This window comes from Anopheles merus, chromosome 2L (assembly GCF_017562075.2).
Source record: "Anopheles merus strain MAF chromosome 2L, AmerM5.1, whole genome shotgun sequence".
Lineage (NCBI taxonomy): Eukaryota > Metazoa > Arthropoda > Insecta > Diptera > Culicidae > Anopheles > Anopheles merus.
In genome coordinates, this window is record NC_054083.1 from 36,782,840 (window position 1) to 36,805,680 (window position 22,841).

The window sequence follows — 22,841 nt, forward strand, 5'->3', positions numbered from 1 at the left end:
TTCACTTCATCTAAATGAGCTTGTGCTCTTTGTAGTCTCCGTATTACTTAACTTACTTGCTTTGAAGTTGTTGTGAAATAGTTTATCATAAACAATATGTGATAAACTTCCCAATGTCAATCAACAAACCTTCGATCCTCATCGACTTTCCCATGCCATGTTGTTTCCAGCATTTTGCAAAACACTTTTCCCACACTTTTCTGAACTTCATTCATTTGCGATTGCGTTTTGCGGTCGTGGATCATCGTTTGGCCCCATAAATGTGTTGTGATTCCGGAGCGGAGCTTGCTATCGTATCAAGCAGCGGAAAGGTAGCGGTACGATGCTGTTTGTACACGAATGACCACTTTTATGATTTAGCATAACCGGAAAACCCACCATAAAGGTATCGATTGCTGCCGAATAGTTCCCTCTCTTGCCCGCGTGAGCATAATCCTTGCCCGTTCGGCTGGACCCACAGTTTGATGCACAGTCAATAACTGAATAATTGATAGAGACGAACTCAAACACGAAAACCAATTCATTCCTCGGCACAATCAAACACACACACACACACGCTCCAGCCGAACGAACAGTTCCGGGAGTTCGTTGACACGCCCGGCAATCGTGGTTAAAGTGTTGACGTTGAAATGCCCAACCACTGGAAGCGGCGCCATTTGAGCAAGGGCACTTCTTTAGTGAAACAGTGCTCAATACACTTACTTCACAAGCAAATGCCAGCAATTCGGCCCATACATTGAAGCTAATTGATTGGTAACTTAGAGAGAGAGAAAGCAACCAGTTTTATGATGCATAAAGTAGCTCTGTGTTTCCCCTTCGATGGCCCTTGTTTTGCTATTGCTCCTTATATTCCCTTTTTACAGACTCAACACTGTTGACATAAAGTCTACAACATAAAACCATGCTGCACCATGTGCTTCACACATGAATTGATGCGTGCCGGGACGCGCAAGAGCGCAACACTAAGCACTTCCCGCACGCACGCTTTTTGTCGCGCAAAACCACGTGCCACGTGTTAGTTCTTGCTGGCATTACCGGAAACCGGGCATAGTTTTTGAAAGAATGAATAGCGATTGCACTGGCTACAGTAGCTCGTTATAATGAAACGGTTTGTGCATTGATGCTACTATTGTTTTGCGGCAGGTTTTTGTCTAGAACTTTAAAATAGAACCAAATCCACGTTCCCCACTTGCAATAACATCCTAAAAATAATCCTTCACATGTAGATCCCACTTCGAATTCTTCCTCTCTATTTGTACTTCTCCTCCTTTATGGTACGATTGCGGTGTCAGTGTTATGATCCTTCTGACGATGTGCATTCCCCAGCCAATGGGTGGCACTAAAATGGGCGATCGCGCACCCCGGTGATGGGTGATAAATCATAATGCGAGTGTAAAACAAATAACAATCCCGAGTTCGTTTGCTCGTGGTTCTGTCGTTCCTGTGCCATTCTTTTGCAGCTGTCATTTGTCCACACTTCAAGCTGCGTTTCGTGCGGGCTGTTTGTGTCCCCCGGGCGTTGACAAGAAATTTGCTTCGATTATGTAAAGTTTGAGGAACTTGCAGTGTTTTTATATGTTTTTAGTTCTAAAAAATCTGGAGAACTTTTCTATTCCAGAAGTTGTGCGATAAAAAAAGGAATGATATCTTCAACAAAAACATCCCCCAATACCTTACATACCACCATATCTCGCCCCGTAATGGTGCTAGCCACTTTTATGACACCTCCTCGCACGAAGATCCTTTGATTTATGCTGCAGAAAGCATCTCCGGCAAAAAACGGGGCAATAAATTAATATCGATGCTTTCGGAACCGTATCTAGCTCCCATTCCAACGCGTCTCGTGCCGAGTCTGTGCTGTGCATACGATTTTGAAGGAGAGCTGATGCTTGTTTTTCATGCCCATTCTTGGTTTCTTTTTTGGAGGGAGCACTGAAGGAGGAATCGAATCCACCGTAAATGGTGACCAATGGTTTGATTTTTACGAGCATATCATCACTGGCCCGGGGAGCCGGTTTTTTTAAGGAAAGATTTCGTACAACTTCGAAGCAAGAGCTTAAAGTTATAAAGTCGTAAAAATCAAACCGACCGGTCAACGCGGACGCTCGTCTGACGGATGGCATGTTAAAAGTTTGCGCTGGAAGTTGTCAGTCAAGCCACTTGCCATGTGGAGTCACGCAGGAGTTGTGAATAGAATTAAAAGAATTTATTATTCTTGATATCACGCCGATGACTAGAGATCAATGATTAGGGCAAAAGTTTTTAAGGATAAATTAAATAAAGGACGCATTCAGCTATACCGCAAATCAGAAATGATGTCATAGTGCAGGGCGTCAAATCCAGTTCGAGCAATGAAATAACATGCTCAGCAGAGCGTAATCCAATGTGTGTGTGTGTGTGTGTGTGTGTGTGTGTGTGTGTGTGTGTGTGTGTGTGGTTGCAAATGTTGAGTCAACAAACCATAAAACATTGAAATTGAATTTTCTCCACCCACACACACACACACACTCACACACACACCAAGCGGAAGCAAGTCAAAGGAAGGTGTGAACTGTCCACACGGTGTGGCTCAAGCGACGTCGTCGATAAACCCTCGGCGCTGTTGTGTCGTAATTCCGGTTCGCTCGTAATCGTTTCGGTGCGAAGGATAAAAAGCAAAGAAAGAAGAAAAAGCAGCCCAACAAGGACTGGACAAGGAAAGATGATCCCCGGACAGCCAGCCGGGTGGACACTCGGACACACGGGTGCAAATCGAATCGGATCGAATTGCACACTGATTTTCGATTTCTAAGCATTTATCTTATTTAACGATTCACGTGTTACCGACTCTGTGTCTGTATTTTATTCATTCCGAGACAGAGAGAGCGATATATATGGATTTGGCAGCAGCCTGTCCTAGCAGCTGAATCCAGCAAGACATTGCGAGCAGCAAACGAGGGGACACAAAATAAAAGTAAAACCCCTGAGCATTCCCTCGAGGCAAATTCAGAGGCTTCAGAGAGGCCCGGACATGAAACACCGCTGGCCGTCCGCACTTTGGGCAATCATATATCTTTAATAGATTTGATCTAATAAAGTACGGTGCGCTTTGGACGCTGCCCGAAGGAACGTGGGGGAAACAGGGGTAGCGCAAAAACACCCAAACCCTACCGGTGGTGCGGCCGACGATAAGGGTCACCACGTGGTAAATCTCGGTGTTTACGACCGAGGCACGCGAACGGGAAGCGGTTCGTACGAAGGCCAGGGGAAAAATTTGCACTCACTGCAAACGTTTGGCGTGGTTCCCCTTGGAAGGAAGAATTTTCCTTTTTGGCTGCCTGTCGAGGAAAAAGGCACGCCACGTTGCGCAAACTCTTGCAGCAATAGAAGCAGAAGCGAGAGGCACGTTATCCTGTTCGAGGCGCTACGGCGTGCCCTGCGTGCTGATCCCTTGCGCGGCTGCTACTTCGTTTCGTCGGGGATTACGGGCCGAAGACGGAGCACGGCGTCGGGTCGAGCAATATTTCAAGCGCAATAAGATGCCAGCTTTCAGCGGTAAGGCTTTTGCTGCCACCGTACTACACAGCTGGGCAGCTGAGGCCGGTGTGGTTTCGCCGAATATCCGAAGGCATCTCTTACCTCCCTGGTTTACCTTCCCTTGCAACCCCTTTGGTGGTCCCTTGGTTTGGGATTGTTTGATTGAGATTTTGACACCCGGGCACACATCGGAGATGTCGCCTCTGACAGGCGAGGGGGAAGTTGGAAAGGCAAGGCACACGAGGTACGGCTTTATTGGCGTTTGGGTTTTTGTGCGCAAAGGCGACGCTGGCGCTGTACGCAATAAGGAGCACCAATAGGGCAGAGAATGGGATCAAAACAACAAAGAGAAGCAAAATCCTCATCTGCAAACGAGATGCGTTGTTTGTGTGCCATTTGTTCGAAGATAAATTGCCACCGGGTAGTGGAATCTTAGGGCACTTTTTTTTCTGGAACACGAAACACTTTTAGGTGTGTCTTATACAATGGGGTTTGCTTACTTCAACAAATTTTGTAGAGTTTTTGGAATCTTTTTCAAAAAAAAGGAAACAATTTCTCACCTCTATTTGCACAAGCTATCAGCAGGGGCAGCCTCCAGTTTCAGGGTGGTGTCGAAACAAACTTCCCCCGAAATTGCTGCCCAGAACGCGCAACTGCCGAGTAACATTCTAATAATTTGTTCAAACAAAATCCTACAACACGCGGTCACGAACATCGCAAGGCCCTTTGCCTCTTCGCCTTTTTCTCCCCTGTGTATGTGTGTGTGTGTGTTTTGCCTTCCCAACCTTCTCACGGCCTACGTACTGCTGAGTACTGCTGGGGGACGGAAATTAGAATAATAGAATAATGGAAGCTTTCCGAAAAACCTGCGTCGTGCTCAAGAAATCACTCAACCGGTTGTCAGCGTTACGCCACGGTGACTCGTCGTGAGGAGATGGGCATGTGTGTGTGTGTATGTGTGTGTTTGGTGTGGCAATGATGAACACGTAGTACACCCGGTTAGACGCGGTCTTAGCACGAATCAACTCGCGGACACATTGGCTTTAGGGCGTAGGGAGATATCTTTCCGGGAGAGACAGGAAGTAAGGCTAAGGAACGTCGTCGTAGGGTATTGTTATTGAAAGCGGAAGAACACAAACTTTAAAGCCATCGGTGCGATATGCAGGGTTCTTGAAGTATTGAAAGGCATCTGCATGAGTATGTTTGTGACTTCAAGATCGTTGAAATGTTGAAGATGTGAATGGAATAAGGTCTACGATATCAGAATTCATGTTTTTTGTAACAATTAGGTAGTGATTCTTCTTTTCTACCAGGTAAGATCACCTTGAGACTCTTTGTAAATTCACAACCAATTTCTCCCTATAATCATAAGAGGATTAAAACGACCAGCAAAAGATCAAAACATATAAACTTGGATTAGAAGATAGCGAAAGAAATACTCAATCTAAACAAACCCCTAAACAGAAGAAGAAAGCAGAAAAAAAACAACACATGAAAGAACACCGGTACCGAAAAAAGGTACCGAAAAACACGATAAACATGTATGGTAACAATAGGACCGATAAAGGAAAAGCCCGCACGCACGGGAACGTGAAAACAAGACCAAAACAACCGAAGAAGAAGAAGAAGAAAAAACAACAACAACAGACAAGATAGAACTAACACTTCCAAAACCCAAACAAGAACACACAAATCGTTCCGTTTTCCGCTGTGTTTGAAAATTATTGCTCCTCCAGCCATAAAGTAGCTTGGAGGAATAAATAGAAAACTACAACACACAGGAACAGTTGCTAATGGAACAGAGCAGGAGAGTGAATCGATGGGCCGGAAGTAAGAAAGAGACGGAGAAAATTGTGTGCTCTAGCTAGCGGGTGGATGTTGGACGTTGTGAAGGGATCCTTTTTTTTGGCCAGCTCTATTTCGGTTCCTATTTCGGGGCTGGCACCTGTCCTCCCGTGCCGGCGCGGCGTACAGCGGCTCTATAGGGCGACTAATACAGGGCCTGGCGCTAGAAGGCAGCGCAGCCGTTCGCAGGGGTGAATATAAATGAGGAAGTGGAAAATAATACGAACGACCCCGAGGGGTTGGCGGTGCTGTTCCGCTGTTCCATTCCCTGCTCTGTCATTTGATATCATTCTCGTTGGTTCGTTCGTTCGCTCGCTCAGCACACTGCATGCTCGATTTCGCTCACCTTTTTGCACCGCATCTCGGGCTCTGTCTGCGGCCTCGTTTTCGTCTATTGTTTTTGCGACACGCTGCGATAACTTCTAACACTAAAGGTTGCCTCAATGGCTGTTCTGCTGCTCTCTCCGTGCAGCAAGAAGTAAGATGTGTATGTAGGAGAAGGTAAAAAAGTAGTCATCAAAATACGCTATTTTTCACGTTTCTACTTCATCATTTTGTTGCTTTGTTGCTCATCATGATCAGTGTTCCTATTTCTTTACAAACTCGTCATGAAACTGTGTGTATGTGTGTTGTTTTTATTCTACTGGCACTTTGTGGCCGTTCTTAATGCCTCTTTTTGATCACTTTGTGCAACTCTCCCTGCGAGCCGCGGTTCGCTTCAGGCCGTTAGATGTTGTTGCTCTGAATTTTCCTTCTGCGTCCACTTGTCGTCGTTGTCGGACTTTTCTTTGCGGAAATTGCTTTACCGAGCTTGAGAGAGAGAGAGAGAAAAAAAGGAACAGAAAGCGCCGTTAGCCGCTAGTCGCTTGCTTCTAATGTTTCTGTGTTTTTTCCTTCTTGCCACTTCCGCACCGGACACCGTTTCCCACAACGGCACAACGACAGTTCCTGTCTCGCTTGTTTTGTTTTCCCATTTTTCCCCCCTGGATGTTTAACTTTTTGAAAGACAGAGAGAGAGAGAGAGACTGTAGAGCATTATGCTTCTTCTGTTTGTCGGTTTGGTGGCTCGTTTGTGTTCTGTTTTTCCGCCCGAGAACTGCTCAAAAGAAGCTGCTCGAAGTATGGTCGGCTGCGCCTTTAGGCTCCATTCACCGAGCGCATAAACACTGCAGCATTAGGCAAAATGAGGTTTAGAGCTTCCGTAAATGATGGCTTTAAATCGGTACTCTGGCCATGTCGCCTTTCTTTCATAGGCTTTGTGGTGGTCCTAATTTGAGACCTCTTATATGACATTAAATAAAGCATCTTATCGTCATTTCAAGCTGTGCTGCATCCGAAAGCACTCGCAAAGCGCATTTACGCAGTTGCGATTGTGGCCACCAATTACTGTGCCTTATCAGTTTAATTTTGAATTTGAGAGCTGCCCTGCTTCCCAATGCTTGCCCTATCCTTATCTGCCCGTCACTCTGGCATGCAAATCGGAAATCTAATCTAATCTCCCATCACTCCGATTCGAACCGGCACACACAAACACACATCACAACCTTCGTGGCTTCGTGGCTTCGTGACTGATCATTATGTCCGAAGTTATTATTATTGTTATGACCAAGCCGAACGGTTGACCGCGGACAAGCCGTTCGAGCTTGATTTCCTGTCGATCCGCGGCCTATACCGCTGCCCAAAGACACACATTCACCGACACACACACACTCGGGCGTATTGGCGCACAAAGAGCACCATCTCAGCGTGACAGTAAAATCTTTCCCATGGGCGGTACAAATTTATTTATTAAGTTAATCCTAAATTTATGCTCTCACAGTTTTCGGGCTCTTCAAGGTCTTGGGTGCCTTTGGTGGGTGCCGGGGGTCCGGGGAAGGCACCGGGACATGTCGAAGCGATCGACAGTACGGGTGTGTGTGTGTGGCACTGGTTGCTGTGGAATGGGAAATGGCACGGGAAATCAGTTTTTTTGGTGACCATCACCCCAATAAGCCCCACGGGCAGGAGCATAAATAAATATACCGATTACTGACTGGCCTTCGGTCAAGGGTGGTGAGGAAGGGAAACGTGAAACGGTTTTGGGCTTGAAAGGAGCTTTTGGTTGTCGTGTGTTTCTCTTTACGTATCCGCGGGTATTGAAAACAACTTCGAGTTTCATCAATTTTTATTATTTTTTACAGTTTTTTAATGTGTTTTTATTCATTTTAGGGAATTGTTGTGTCTTTTTCGTTTTTTACTTGATATTTATATTTAAACAAACATCTTCTTATTTGATTTCCGGCAAGCTTTATTTAAAAGAAAACCTTTTTAAAATATTTATACATCTTTAGCACTACTTCATTCCTAAGTTTCTTTACGTATGTTTTATGTCTTTTCTACCAATTTTTGTTTGTTTTGCTACTTTATTTTAAAGGTGGTGTTTTTTCTACATTTACAAATAATTTTTCAATTTTCTTATCCTTTTATACTGATAATTGATGTACACTATATTGCTAATTACTTACTTCCAACATCAAGCACATGTCCAATCCTCCAATCTTCCATTACACGTGTTGATTTGCTCGTGTTGCTGTTTGTTCATGCAATATGTTTTCATATTTTTTGTCCCCCCTACTCTTTCGTTCTGCAATTTCTTCTTCCTTTTTCCTCCACCTTCCATATGCCACCCAATATTATTCTCATGTTCTTCTCCTCTTCCGTGTTGTTACCGAAAACATCTTTCCAACTTTCTGAAACCGGGTGTCTCCGCCTTGCACAATCCCCTCATTTTGCAAGACTTTTATTGGTCCGAGCCTGGCGATTAATTAATGAGCGGTCGCACCGAACCTCCCTGCCCCGTGGAAGGTGGCCGTCCGCTTTCCAAACCCCAGCCCAGGGGGAAGCATTAAGTTACGAAACCGAACGAGAACGAGCCCCGAAAAAGCCGAAATATCGAACGCCGCGGGACCGAGAGCGGACAGAAACACAACAATACAGAAGCACACCCCGGGTGGATCGATGTTTGGCACTGTGTTTGGTGCTGCCTGCTGTCTAATTTAAACAAATTTATGGATGGATTCACTCTGCTCAAATCGCTGCTTCACCTTCACCTCGCGCTTCGCCGCAAAGAGTAAGCGCGATGGAGCGCGCTGGTTCGTTCGATTGCATTTTGCTGGAACAATTTCCGATATCGCCGACGACGCCGTCCGCGGATAAGCAGCTATTTGTTTCGATTACCGTGTTACCGCGGGTAGAAGGGTGAATTAAAAAAGACGGCACAACAACAAAAATGTACTAAGTACCACCGTATGCATGAAATGGTTTTTGCTTCTTTTTTCTCAACTCTTTTCTCGTTTCTTTTTTCATTCCGCGCCACGGCATGGAATGTACGTTTCACTTGTTTACGTTAGGCGTTTCTTGTGCGGTGTGAAGTGGTTCGCTCTACATGATAAACGAAACTTTAGATGAGGTTGATGAAGCAGCAACAGCAACACCTTATGATGCAGTGAGGATTGTGTAAACAGATAATTTAATCATCTTTCAAATCCCATGACTCATCACGGATCCATTTTCGAGCCCCGAGTTTTAACGCCGTCGATCGTTTCGGGTTTTGGCTGGGAGGCGTGAGAAATATAATTTGGTAGAATGCTAATGAAAATGAATTATAGAGAGCAAAAGGGGTTTTTTCGGCCTTTTTGTGCCGTTCCTTATAACCCCCAACTCCTTATAAAGGTGCCAAATTGAAAGGTTGAAACAGATGAGAAGATTTATTGTTTTAATTAATTAGCTTAGGCTTGTTGAAAATTGATTCTTTTCTGCTGCTTTTATGCTTTGATATTATGCAACAAAATTAATTAAAATATTTGTAAAAAATTAACAATTTTTGATAGGTTTTCCTCATGCTAATTCCAGACTATTCCATTTTAATCCAATGCTTATTCATTGCCTACAAATTGCGCTACGCGTACGTATGTAAATGTGTGCCATGTGGTGGAAAAGCTCCCTTGGTTGTCTCCCGCATTTCCGCCACACACTGGTGTGGCCACCGCCGCATGATGCGCCGGCGTGAACCACCATACCCACCATAATGGGACAATTATTTTGTCATTTCGTACGTAAAGCCGTCCCGCGTGCAGGAAGGCACAGGCAGTGCAGGAGAGGAGAAAGCCATTGTACTGTACTACTGAACGGACGGATTTGGCACGGTTTTGCCTAGCCCTAGTTCTGGTTGGATGCGTTTAAGCCCGGTCCCGGTGGTGTGGCGGGCAGCTTGTGTGAGCTTGCACGTTTTCTGCTGCGCTCTTTTGCCCGTTTCGAAATTTAATGTCATTGCAGTGTATAAATTATAACAAAATGTGCACAAAGTCTGTACATGTTTTGCAATAAGCAAGCTTTTGTTTTTATTCTTGTGCGAGAACCACTTCTCGACTGATATTTTATAGCCTTAAATTGGAAAAACAAATCTTAAACCTCACTCTGATACTTTATTACCGCATTTTCGACACAACACACTCATGCAGCAGTATTTTTTGGGCAGAAATGTATACCAAAACTTGCTCCGTTTTCCCTTACCCAAACGTGGGCCTCTTTTGTTAATCTTCACTTCACTCTGATTCCGGGCTTCCGGTTCCGTTCTTTTGCGCCCGACAAAACCGAAACACCGATAAAGTTCTGTACCACTGACTCTGGGCACTGTTTTGGACAGCTTTTGCTCTCCCTCTCTCTCTCTCTCTCTCTCTCTCTCTCTCTCTCTCTCTCTCTCTCTCGATGCTTGGTGAAAACTCGAGATGTGGCGCAAAAAAAGGTTTTCACCGTTCTCCGTTTCCCGCTGGTAGTTGGAAAGAAACAAAATCAGACGTTGAATAATGGCTAGCAAAGGGTTTTTTTGTGTGTGCCGGTATACAGAGTACAAGCACTGAAAAGCTCTTTTGTATGAAAACTTTGAACTTTGGAGGTGGGCATGCCGGTGTGCTTACCGGTGTGACCCCGGGAAAATCCTTCTGGCCCGAGACGCTCTGTTCTGTGGACGAGCATTTGCTGTTCGCTTGAGATCAAAGTAGAAGCGGAAGTGAAAAGGTACGAGCACCGGTCAAGGGGTTGTGATAGCCGGGGTTTCCGAGCTAAGAACTAAGACATCAGTAATTTCAGGTTTGGGGAATATATAAACACAATTTATTATATTTAATTTTCAATGATTTGTTTGAGATTTTGCGTAAATAATTCACTGATTGATGTTTTGCAATATATCACAGAATTTATCAAAATAAGTTTGAACAAACTTTCAACAATTGGGCAACCACAAAGGCAAGAACTTTATAAATGCATGAAATAAACAAATATAAGGAGAAATAAACATCAGAAGATTGAATAGAAATAAATTAAATATAACCAAAACTACAAATCATCACACAACAGACAAGCTGTTCCCCATTTCCGGCAAAGACAATAAACAAAAAAGAAACACTTGCTAGCTATCAAAGCAAGAGGGAAGTACATAAATCCCTCATGCTAAAGCGACAAGAACAAAAGAAGAGTCAATTAAAACACATCAGCCCCAAAGCAACAACAACAACAGCAACCAAAAAAAGCACTCCCACTCGGAAAGACAGCGAGTATAAAGTAAACAGAGGAACTACAGCAACCCTCCACCGCGCGGCAACCTAATGGGTAGCAGATTAAAGCCAACAGCTCGCCGTGCGGTGGTGTGATTATTATCACACCTTCCCAGTTGATCGGTTTTGACAGCCACAACACTCTGCTTGTTGTGATGCTGCGGACAGTAGTAGTAGTATTAGTAGTAGCAGTGGGACAAATAATGCTGGTCGGCTTTAGATTTGTTCAGGTTTGGTATCGCAACGGGGCGACAAAAGCGTAACAGCGAACAGCTTCGATGTGACGTGTGACGCGGGCAAGGTGGTTGTTTGTCAAACGCGCCCTCCCGACCAAGATACGGATGGATTTCGGGTGGCGGTGGTCGCGTTGGTGCCGATGATTGAGCTGCGTTCGCCGCTGTCACAACAGAGGAGAACTTGTCTGCCTGGATGGTGGGACGGAGCGTGAGAGATTCGGCTGAGCGCGGTGGTGGAAAAAAGAAGCAAAACCCGCACAGAAACGATGATTGACTGTCACACTTGTTTCTGTTCTGTTCGGGTTATGTTCAGTTCGGTAGACTAACGTGGTCGAAGATGTTTCCCTGTTGGATGACGCCGCTGACGTGATAAGTACTGAATGAACCGATTGTGATGACGGTTGTATTTTTTCCCAACCCCTATCTCTCTCTCTCTCAATGAACGATTTACTGTCACACTGTCACGATCGAGTTGGATCTTGATCGTTGTGGATCGGCGCTTAAATCTATTACTCAGCTCTAATTGATTACAGCTTAATTTCAGCTTGCTGTGCGACTGATAAAAGAGTAAATATTTTCTTCAAATGTTGAATTTGTCTAGCCTTCACTCTGTTTACACTCTGCATGCTGACACAGTTCGGGCACGAGATAGCCCTGAAACACATGACGCATATGTTTTTGCACAAAATGTGTTTGTTTGCATCGGTTGTGACATTTGAGTAAACAAACCAATAAAATGCTATTGGTGCTACCAATAAAATGCTGGAATGATTCAAGACCGGTTGAGTACTGGGAAGAAGATCACCGCCACATGCAGTGCAATAAATCCCCATTAAATAATAAAATGACTATAAAATAGGTGCGAACACAACTGTTTGTACACCGCAAGCCACTTTAACAACTGCATCATGCATGTCACATATTATTCCTTGATTTTATCTCACCTTTAAAGCATGTCGTTCTGGAAGCAAACTAATCGAACAGAAGTAACAGCAGCAGCAGCAGCAGCAGCAGCAGCAGCAGTAATAGCACCAGCCGGACTATCATTCGCCCTTCGGCACCATTTCGCACAAAACAATGCCTAGTTAAACCTTACATTTTTCCTTCATACGCTTACGCCCTTGTCTTGTCTTGTCGTTGCAGTTTGCCGATCGTGCATCGTGAAATACCTCGAGTGCAACAAGTACTGTCCCCGGTGCAAATCGTACAACAGCAAACCGATTACGGTCGCTAATTTAAGGTAATTATGGGTGACGGGGGGCTAACCGGGGGTCTTAAGTATGCTCTTTTTTTGTATACGTCTCGTTCTTTACCTGGTGGGTTTGCCCTTTCGATAGCACGGTCTGCCGCGGTGAGGGAGAGCGACGAGCGTGGATAAAATTGAGTTGTTTTTGTACTTAGATTGGTTAATTTAAGTGTTTTATAATAATGTTCAAAATATAATTTTAATATAATATTCTATTCATTTTCACTTCAACTCATAACATCAACTCACTTCCGATGGCAAACACTTTTCTCTAAAATTTAAAGTAAAAGCATCTATCAACGTTCATTCCCTACTTTGCCAACAATTTTGTGTTCTTTATTCACTGCTCACACGGCAAACTTTTCGTCTGGCTGGAAAACCTTTTTTTGCCATGAATTGTACCTCTAGCCGTCGGGTGGCCCTTGCGCAGTCGCCATCGCACTTCCCATCGTGGGGGCGTAATTGGGTGGAGTACTGTCTCGCCCGCCGTACCAGGGTCATGCTCACGCGAGAGAACATACTTTCCCTCTGTTGGAGTATGCTCGAGGAATGTTGCACACGGACACAAACGGATTTATTTTGCCATTTTTCATTTCTAAACGATTTTTAATGCATACTTTTCGACCCAAAAAAAAACACCGGGAAAATGTTCACTATAATGACAGCTTTCCTTCCCTTTCTTGCTCCATCCATTCCCCACAAACAGGCCGGATCGAACATTAAGGGCGCTAGTGTACAAGCTGGTGCCGGGGCTGCACAAGTCCGAAAACCAAAGAATCGTCCAGTTCTATGCATCGATTTCGAGCAACATCGTCTCGTCGGCGGACGATCCGGCCGGGCAGGGCACGTTCCAGCTGCTCGACGATCAGAACTTCTTCTCACCCGACGAACCAATCAGGTGGGTTGTGCTGCTGTGTTGGAAAATTCTAGCGCAGTTTTTTTTTTTCATTCACATGATCGATTTTTTAAACACACACTATCTCTCTCTATCGTTTCGCCTAACAGTCTGTCGCTGGAGTACCACTACGATACACTGGCGGAGCACAACGCGTCCGGTGCACAGCTGCCGATTACCTATCTGCAGTGCCCGGCGGCCGTCACCGTGCACCATCTGTACAAATTCATCCTCACGAAGAACGGGCTGCAGGTCGGCTCGGACAACGTGCGGGTGGAGATTATCTACGAGGAGGAGATACTGCCGCACGACTTTACGCTGATGGATGTGGCGTACTGTTTCGACTACAAGCGGGTAAGTGATCGATTGGAATGTTGTTCCTTATTGTAGTGTTTGTATTATGTTTTCCGAAACAGCTTCATTTTCGCGTGCAACTCCATTGATAGATAGTGTACAAAAAGGGAACAAATTTCACACACTGAGTGATGTTCTGGTACCCATCTTCAGCAATTCGTAAGATGTTTGTTTTGGAAAACTATAATAGAGTTCCATCTGAGAGAACATACTGTAACAAAGGAGTCTTTTCAGGAGTTCATCACTTCTATTCTCACAGAGTTCCAATTAATACGCTCAATATTGATATTCAGCGTTTCAAATTAAAAAGCAGGAGTAAATTAAAAGGCATTTCTTCAACATCTACGTTGTTGTCAATCCATGCTAGACAAGAGCTGTTTAGATACACTATGGATCAAATAGATACTATGTTGGAGTGGTTCGATGGTCTATTGGATAGCGGGGCCGGCATGTTCAAAGCAAATCGTGAATTTGTTAGGTTCGATTCCCATCTGAACTATCCCTGCCAATATATCCGAGGACCTATTCCGGATTGATTAGTATAAAAAGGTCTACTATAAGGCTAATAGGACTTAAAACCAGACAAGTCCTTGAAGCTGAAGTCCAGAAGAAAACGAGGAAGATTGGCAAGACAGAGTCATCTTTAATTCTTGGGCTCTCTCTATTGCTTTGGAATAAGATCATCAATTTATTTATAATTTTGAAAACTTATTTGAAATTATGAATGTCCAGGGAAAATAAAACACATACATGTTTTACTATAATCATGTTATTACAGAGACGACAAATTGAACACAATTCTGCGCTTTTTTAGAGTAATAACGTCAACAGAAGATAGGACAGAGCAAAGGTATCCAAATAAGAGTAATACATTCATCGTTTTGAATCACTACTAAAAGAGCATTAAAGTTTATCTTTCTTACAAGTGATGGGGAAGACAAAATCTTATTAAGGTTATCTTTACGTAAAGGATATCTTTCTCAAATCTTTGGAGAAACTTTTTTCAAATTCTTGATTATGTCGGTCTGGTCGACTATTGACTTGTCGGAGAAGTTCTGCAGAAACCAGCCACAAACCTCTTTTTCCAGATAATATAATTTTCCAGATTACACAGATTTAGAGCCAGCCCTTCTTCATTGAACATACATCTCAAAGGCTTCAGGATACAAACTCCAAGACTTTTTTCATGCTTTTCTTGCTACAAGAAATACCTTGCAAGCATTGCTATGCCACAAAAAACCAAGGTCCGAACGAACGAACGAACAGTGCAAAGGTCCCTGTCCCTTCAATCATCCGCCCCATCAGCCCCAGCACTGAACGGGCCGTGAAATTATACCGAGCGTCGAAAAACCATCGTCCGCACCGTGGCGTGGCAAACCGAAAGGAAATAAATGCAATTTGGCTCCCGCTCGCTCGCACGCGGAAGGCGCGGTACGCGGCTCGTTTCGCTCTGCTGCGATAAGCGCGTAGGGCAAAAGGGCGACCGTTTCCATGTCGGTGTACATTTACCTTCGTTTTGCAGTGTGTGCCGGTGTATTTCTACCGACACTGTCGCTCTTCCTGCTCGCACTGACGCTTTTCGGGCGAATGATAAAGACAGAGCAGCAGCAGCAGCAGCAGCGAGCAAAAAACCGACGACGACAGCCCTAGCGAAAAACCCTCGCAAGCCCCTGGAGGGATTTGGCGGCTGAAGGACTTCAAGTGGCGAATCAACAACGTGCGCTCGGGTGCGTTGATAGGCGCGCGCAAAAGAGATGTGGAAGCAGGGAAGGGCAAGAGACAGAAGCGACCAAATTTCGACCGGCTTGATGCGAAATCGAATCGAGCAGTACAGTGTGGTACGGATTGTGGATGACACTCGCGTGATTTATGGTTTGAGAATTGGAATTTGCTGCTAAAAGTGAACAGTTCTATCAATAATTATCATTTTTTGGCTTACCATATTGGAAAAAAATGCCTTCTTTGCCCTTTAAAAATGCTCATTTCTTAACATCAAGCTCGCTGTTTTAACTCTAACATGATGTAGCACACAATTCGCACCGCACTGTACCTCGAGACAGACCATCGCCCGACATCTTCTGGTCGGTAAGTGCGTAAGTGCAAGTGCGAAAACCAAAGGGGGCCGATGAAATGAATGAATGAGTTCCCTCACTCCCCCACCCCGAAAAACCCCGAAACAGCAACAGCAGCAGCAGCAGCAGCCTCAGCAGCCGTGGAAAGCGCGCGAAACGAAAATAATTAATAGTAATTATGCTAAGCGATTGTGCCCTGCGATAGCGCAGCGCCCTGGTTCCGAGATTTTCCTTCTGACCTTCTGTCCGTGTGCTTCTTCTGCCTCTTCCGCCCTTCCTTGGGTACGAATGGGACTGACTTAGGGCGTCGAAGCCACTTGAAGCTGCTGCTGCTGCTGCCTCGCGTAGTTGATAATCATAACGACTGACGATGATGAGGATCATCAAGATGATGATGATGATGAAGGTTTTTTTGTGAGTGTGTGTTGGAGCACCAACCAACGAGATGGTTGGATGGTAGTAAATGTACTTTTAAACACAGCAGCTTTCGGTACGCGTTTACCATCGGGAAGCGATGTGTTTTACCGGAATCGTTCCTGGCAGAGTGAGCTGTTACATCCTTCCCATCCTTTGCCATTGCTTCCACCAAATTCTTACACCGGTTGGCCTTTTTTTATGCCGTGCACAAGGACATCAAGATTGAGTTTCGGTCGCTGGTACGGGGGAAGGATTATCAGCTACTTTATTGTCGTTTGTCGCGGAGGTGGATTGAAATGTCAACCGGCTTGAAGGTGTGAATTGCTGGGAAGTTGAAGATGGATGCTTGATTTCCGATATCGAGGAATCATGTTGAAGGCGAACGTTTATCTCAAACCCATTAAAAAATGTACAATGAACTGTTTTTTAACAAATGCATCCTTAATAGGACATCAAACTGGACAGTGACTCACAAAACATTGCCATAAATTCCCTTGTAAATGTGTCCACAGAACCGGATATTGCTTTTTAATTATGTTGTACCATTTCAATTCATCCCTCGTAAACGTCTCCATCACGGAAGCATGAAAACAGCGCAAAACACATGTGAAAACAGCAACCAAACATGCGCAAAACGGTTACAAACAGTTTGGAGAATTTATTTTTACCCCAAGTCGACAGTTTGGCGTCACAATAGCTTTTCTCCCTGTAGCTCACTAACCATGCCGTTTTTTTACCTTTCTCTCCCTCTCTCTCTCTCTCTCTCTCTCTCTTCTTTATGCGTCCACCAACACAGATAGCACCGATGCGGTTTTTCTATCGTATTCTCATACACCCGACCGCAAAGTTGGCACCGACCGCGAGCGCATACCACCTTCGCGTCGAGGGACAGGACAAAAATAGCACCAACAGCCGTACCGGTGGTAGCCCCAGCGAACCCGGCCACCCTGACAAGAGTTCCACAGGCAGCGGGAGCAGCACCAGCAGCAGCAGCAGCAGCACTGCCGCTTCCTCCGCCACGCCGGTAAAAACCAACCCATCAGCCAGCAGCGACGGTCAGCTACGGCCAAACAGTAGCAGCAGCAGCAGCAGCAGCAGCGCGATCAAAACGAAAGAGCAGCCGGCTGGTCGCGCCCCGCGGGAACCGACCGCTAATAATAGTGCCACAGCGAAGGCCGCCGTTAACGGCCATCATCATCGTACCAAATCGTCAACGACGGCGAGCGACGCGAATCGTACCGGTGGCAGTAGCAACGGCACCAAACCCACCTCGCCGGGCAGCCAGGCAGCCGCGAGCGGTTTGAAGATGGTGCTGATACCTAAGGCCAAACTCGAGCCAACCGCTGGACCGGCGGAGACGAAGCGAAGCCCACCGCCACTGAAGGCACTACAGCAGTCTGGGCCGGCGGTAAACGGGGCCACTGCGAAGCCATCATCAAAAGAAGGGGTCTCGGCCAATGGCAAAGAGAAGACGAGTTCCGAGGCGGAAAAATCGCCCACCGGCTCGAACTCAGCCCTGAAGTGCTACGTGAACCTGAAAACGCAAACCATCGTTGGTCCGGGATCATCTGCCGAAGGTACAGAAGTGGGCCAAACCACGAAATCTAATGCTCCAGCTGAGATTCCCCGGCTAAAGATTGATCTAAAAGGGAAGTTGAGCATTCCACGCGAAAAGACCCCTGGTTTGAGTCCGCCGAGCAGCAGCAGCTCGTCGGCCGCCACATCGCCCTCATCCGCCACCAGCTCCGCCGGCAAAAGCCCCGTCTGGCCGATGGGAAAGGAAGAGTACGCGAAAACGATCGGGCTAAAGCCGGTGTATGCCGGTAGCGTGCAGGAAGTGCCGCACGAGTCGTCCCCGCGCGATGACTGCACGCACTCGCACCGGAAGCGCAAGAAGGGCAAACACTCCAAGGAGGCGGGCAGCAGTGGCAAGCGTCGCAAGCTGCACGCAGAAATCTCCTCCCAGCATGACGCCAGCCTGAAGATGAAGGTGAAGCTGACGGAGAAACCGCCCAAGCACGAGCGGCTCAAGTCATCGGGCAATGAGGAGGACGCGTCACCGCAGCCCAAGTCACCGCCCGCGCCCGTGCCGGAGCCGGTTCCGAGTCCACCCAAGCCGGCGAAGGTGATTGACATCACAAAGGACGACGATGAGGTGAAGTTTGTGAAGGAGCAGAAGGTGGCAGTGGAGCAGAAGGTTGCAGTGGAGCAAAAGAGTGCCCCGAAGAGTCCGACGGTGAACGTTTCTCCTGTTGTGGGCGCATCCGCGCCATCGAACGCCGCCAAGGATAAGCTGAACGAGATGCGTAACGTGCGCCACAAACCGATGGTGTGCATCCCGAACCTGGACCGTAGCCTTTCGGCCGATCTGCCGAGTGTCGGGTCCACGATGAGCTCGCTGCTGGAGAGTGTTGGGGCGAAGGTGCCCACCATGAAGCCAGCTCCGGCCCTCATTCCAACCTCAGCCGCGTCCTCGCAAGGAGTTGCGGGCAAGTCGCAACCTCGCACACCGATGCTGTCCCGCCCAATGCCATCCTGTCCACCGCTGGCCTACCCGCTGGTGAGCTCCCCTGTTACATCCTCTACTACGGGATCAATCCGTACGATGGCAGCAGCTGGAGCGCCTGCTCCACCACCAACACCAACCGCAATCAAGCGTTCGATCAGTACCGACAGCAATGGGACATCAGCAAAGATCCCACGCCTTGAGCAACCTTCCCTGATGGCTCCGGTGACCCTGGTCCCAGCGAAACATTCCGCCCCAATTCAGGCCCCAATGTTCAACTTCGCTAAAGGAGCGAACCGTGCCAAAGCGGCCCAGCAAGCGGCCGGTCTTGCACCTTCAACCCAACACACCGGATCCGACCACATCCCGTACCGCTCCCCAATCAGTGCGTCCTACACGAAGGAGATCCCGTCGACGAAGAAACCCATTCCGAACCTGCTCCTTCCACCAGCAACGGTTAGTGTTACGAAGATGTCAGACATTGTGTCCTCCTCGAGCTCGGCATCCTCTCCCGCTCACGATGGTGGCCGTCCCGCCGTTGAAATTCTTCGCATTCCACCGAATGCACCGGTCGCCGATAAGCCAACGCTGGCCCCGTTCGTAACGCCCAAAACGAGCAACAAAACGACGCGCCCTCCACCAGCCACCATTCCACTGATAAAGATCAAGAAGCCGGCGGGAACCAGCGAGCAATCTACGGGAGGTAACTTCAGCCCACCCGGCATGACACCACTCACACCACCGGGAATGCGCCCGAAGCCCCCAGTGAGGACGTCTTCCGAAGGATCACTGTCAGCACCGGGCAGCAACATTCTCGATCTGTCCGGTGGCGCTGCGGCATCTTCCGGTCGACGACTCTCCGACGACGTGATCATTCTCGATCACAGTCCAGTGAAGGGTTCGCGCATGGTTGACCTGAACAGGGGTAAACCGTCGCCCAGTGTTAACTACTCCGCACCTGTGAAACGCCTCCCCGAGATGATTAGCTTCCCATCGTCCACGAGCGCCCCCTCAACGATGCTGTCCCAGACTCTGCCGGGTGTGCAGAAGACGCTCGCCCCACTACCGAAGCTTACCGAGATCAATCGCCACCGTAGCTTAACGGTGCGGCAACCGAACGCCTCCATACGCAGCATTCCCAATCCATCGGCGCTAGCGTTCCGCGGCACGGCCACCAGCGTATCAAGCTCTACCCACACTTCCTCCTCCAACTCTTCTTCATCTTCTGGTTCGCGGCCGCTAATGTCTGGATTTGTCGCTCCCGGTGGGCAACAAGTCAACCGTACGAACGGTACCGCCAACAACAACAACACCGCGACATCGATGACATCTTCATCGACAACTGTCAAAAGCAACACGTCGCTTAGCAACGGATCACAGGCGGCAAGAGCGTTGATGGGCATCGGCTCCAGCAATTCCACGCACGCCAAGACCACCAGCAGTAATGGAAACGGCGAGCCTCCGAAACCGTCACCAATCAATGGATCGTCAACTAGCAACAACAACAACAACAACAAAGTGGCCAACGCAAACACAGGGCTTACCGCGAAGAAGACGATCGAAAAGGTAGCGGCCGTACTGAAGGCGGCTGCTGCTGTTACCGTCGACACACCGTCACCCAGCACCAGCCCGAAGGATGACGGCCGAAGCAAATCGCCAAGAAAGGAAGACTTCAGCGCCGCATCGTCCAGTGTGGCCTCAGCAGCGACGGTGACTACCACCACCACCGCTGTCGATTCGCTGTCAATGGCAGGGGCGGTAGCGGCTGTAAGTCGTGTCAGTAACAAAACAGCCCACGCCGATAGTATCGTCACGAGTGGCACCGTCACCGCGCCGTCGTCCATTGCAAGCGTGACCGGGGCGGCGGCTGGCAGCTCCAGGAACAGCCCGGCCAGCATAGTGAACGTGGGATAAGAAGGTGCGTAATGAGATGTAGAAAAAGACGCGATTTTGGTGAGTGAGTAAAAGCGGGGTTTTGGTTCAGTTTTTGGGGTCAGATTTTCCTGAAGTGAGTGCCGAAGTCTTAGGATCAAAGTTCAATGAGTTCTTGCTTGAAGGACATTAAAGCAATAGTAATGTTCGTTACATTCTACAATATCTTATAGCCATACAGCCATATACTTTTTAGAACCCTTTCTCTTACCATTATAATAGCCAGCAGTAACTAGATTTTTCTTACGTACAGTACCCATCATGTCACAATTTGCTTAATACCTAATACACTTAAAGTCTACATCTTTCTGTTACACGTCGCTCGTAGAGCATTAGTGTCCAGTATAGCCTATAAATTTGTGTAGCGAAGTAGAATACAATACTTATTTCACAAACGTGTATGCCGGAGACGTGAGTCCTCCTTTTGGGGTGAGCTCCATATAACACCTCCATTATCCCAAAGCGGCACTGTGCGAGTAGCATCAGTGGCGCTGTTTACTACAAACACTAAGAGAAGGATCACTTGCTCAACCAACAACAACAAAAAAGTAGAGCAGGGAAATTCATTTAAAAGTGATACCAACGGTGTACCGTACTGTACGGTGGTGTAGCATAAATTGTTGCCAAAGTGAAACCTCCGATAGAACAAAGGAACAACGGCAAACAATGTGTGGAGCGGGTCTGCTAACAGCAAGAGCAACTATCGGAATAGGAGGGAAAAACGTGCTCGCAGGAACGGGAGTAGGTGTTTAATTTGCACCCCCCCACCAAAAGTCGGGTGTCGGGTGCAAAGAAGACGATGATGGCTCTGCCTGCCTTGCATACGTGTAAATATACAACAGCGAAGCGAACACAGGGAAGCATAATAAACAAACCGCTCCGAGACGCAGCTTAAGGGCGTGTGCATCGTAAAACGAGAGGCCGCGAGAGTGCTTGTGTGTGTGTGTGTGTGTGTGTGTGTTGCAGCACTGCTGGTACTGTTGCAATTTATGTTTATCTCGCGTTTGTCTACCTTTTATTTTGGAGCAATTTGTGTCCCCAGATGTAGAGAAAGTACCCCCTCATGAAAGGTACATACAATTTTACTGTGAATATTTAATCTACATATTAAGTGATTGGTTCATTTCTTTGTTTTTTTAATGGAAAGTTTTTAAAACTAACCTTAACCGTTTGGAGGGAAAACAAACAGTACACGCTCTGGTAGAACTAATTACAGACGCTTATGAAAAAAGGAGCAAAAGAAAAGAGATGAGATAAAATGAAACAGATTAAATGCAAATAGAATAGAGAGAGAGAGAGGCAAAAAAATAGCGGAATATCTGATTAATGTACGAACAACAACAAAACAACTGAAAAGAAAAACAGATAGAGACAGTATAGAGGCAGAGCACAAAAAAAAGCAAATGATATTCAGTGAGAGAAAAGAAAGAAAAGAAACATTAGCAACGGCCAACTCGATGGGGAAACACATCATCAGACACTCTAGTTTGATGAACGTTCAAGCCTCCGTTCGGCGACGGTGCGACGCCACGCTGCCGAGTACAGTGCCAAAGATGCGGCCTCCGCGGCGTGGCGTATTTGCGCACGCAGGGGGCGGAAACGCGGGCAAAGATAGATTGATAATTGAAGCAAATGGAAAAATTATTAACTCTTCTTCCCCCTTTCGCCACGGGCTGGGCTTGATGCCGCTCCGTTTTCACTTAACCCCGAGCGTGCACCCAGCATCATCATCCTGGTGATTGGTGATATCGAGCCTGGGTGAAAGGGTGGCTAGCCATGAAGGAAGAAGAATTTCATTTATTGTAAATGCATTCTTCAACCTTAACGAACCTGCATAGCTGACAGAGCTGGGCTCGAATCGGGTCACACGAAACGAGGGAAAACGTAACCATTACGAGTCTCTCTCTCATATGTGTGTGAGGAAGAAAACCACTTCTTCAAAGCGAGTGACTTCCTTTCTTCATTTGATTATCGGGAGGGCTACACAGGGGTCCCGTTTTGTGCTGGTGGGCTTAATAAAAGTCCCATACTTGTAAATTGGGTGTTAGTGTAGGGGAACACTGGAGGTGACGTTCAGTGTTGGTGCAACATTTAGTGTAGATTTCTTTGTGAAATGTTATTATTTGTCGAAAAATACGTTTGATGGGTTTAAATAGTATGATTGTTTAATTTATTCTGCACTAGATCATACCATCAACCAGGTAAAAGGGAACTCTTGACGGAACAGTTCG

The 22,841-nt window shown here is 46.7% G+C and overlaps 1 protein-coding gene across 2 annotated transcripts in view; it reads left to right on the plus strand.

The window, feature by feature from the left end:
- LOC121592181 (protein suppressor 2 of zeste) overlaps window positions 1-22,000 on the plus strand; it is a 52,055-nt gene extending 30,055 nt beyond the window's left edge. For both annotated transcript variants that reach the window (XM_041913564.1, XM_041913563.1), the window contains exons 3-6: window positions 12,332-12,428; window positions 13,141-13,332; window positions 13,440-13,683; window positions 16,969-22,000. In XM_041913564.1, the coding sequence (XP_041769498.1) occupies window positions 12,332-12,428; window positions 13,141-13,332; window positions 13,440-13,683; window positions 16,969-20,592 (4,157 nt within the window). In that variant the 3' untranslated portion in view covers window positions 20,593-22,000. The remainder of the gene's footprint in view (window positions 1-12,331; window positions 12,429-13,140; window positions 13,333-13,439; window positions 13,684-16,968) is intronic.
- Window positions 22,001-22,841: the final 841 nt, after the last annotated feature.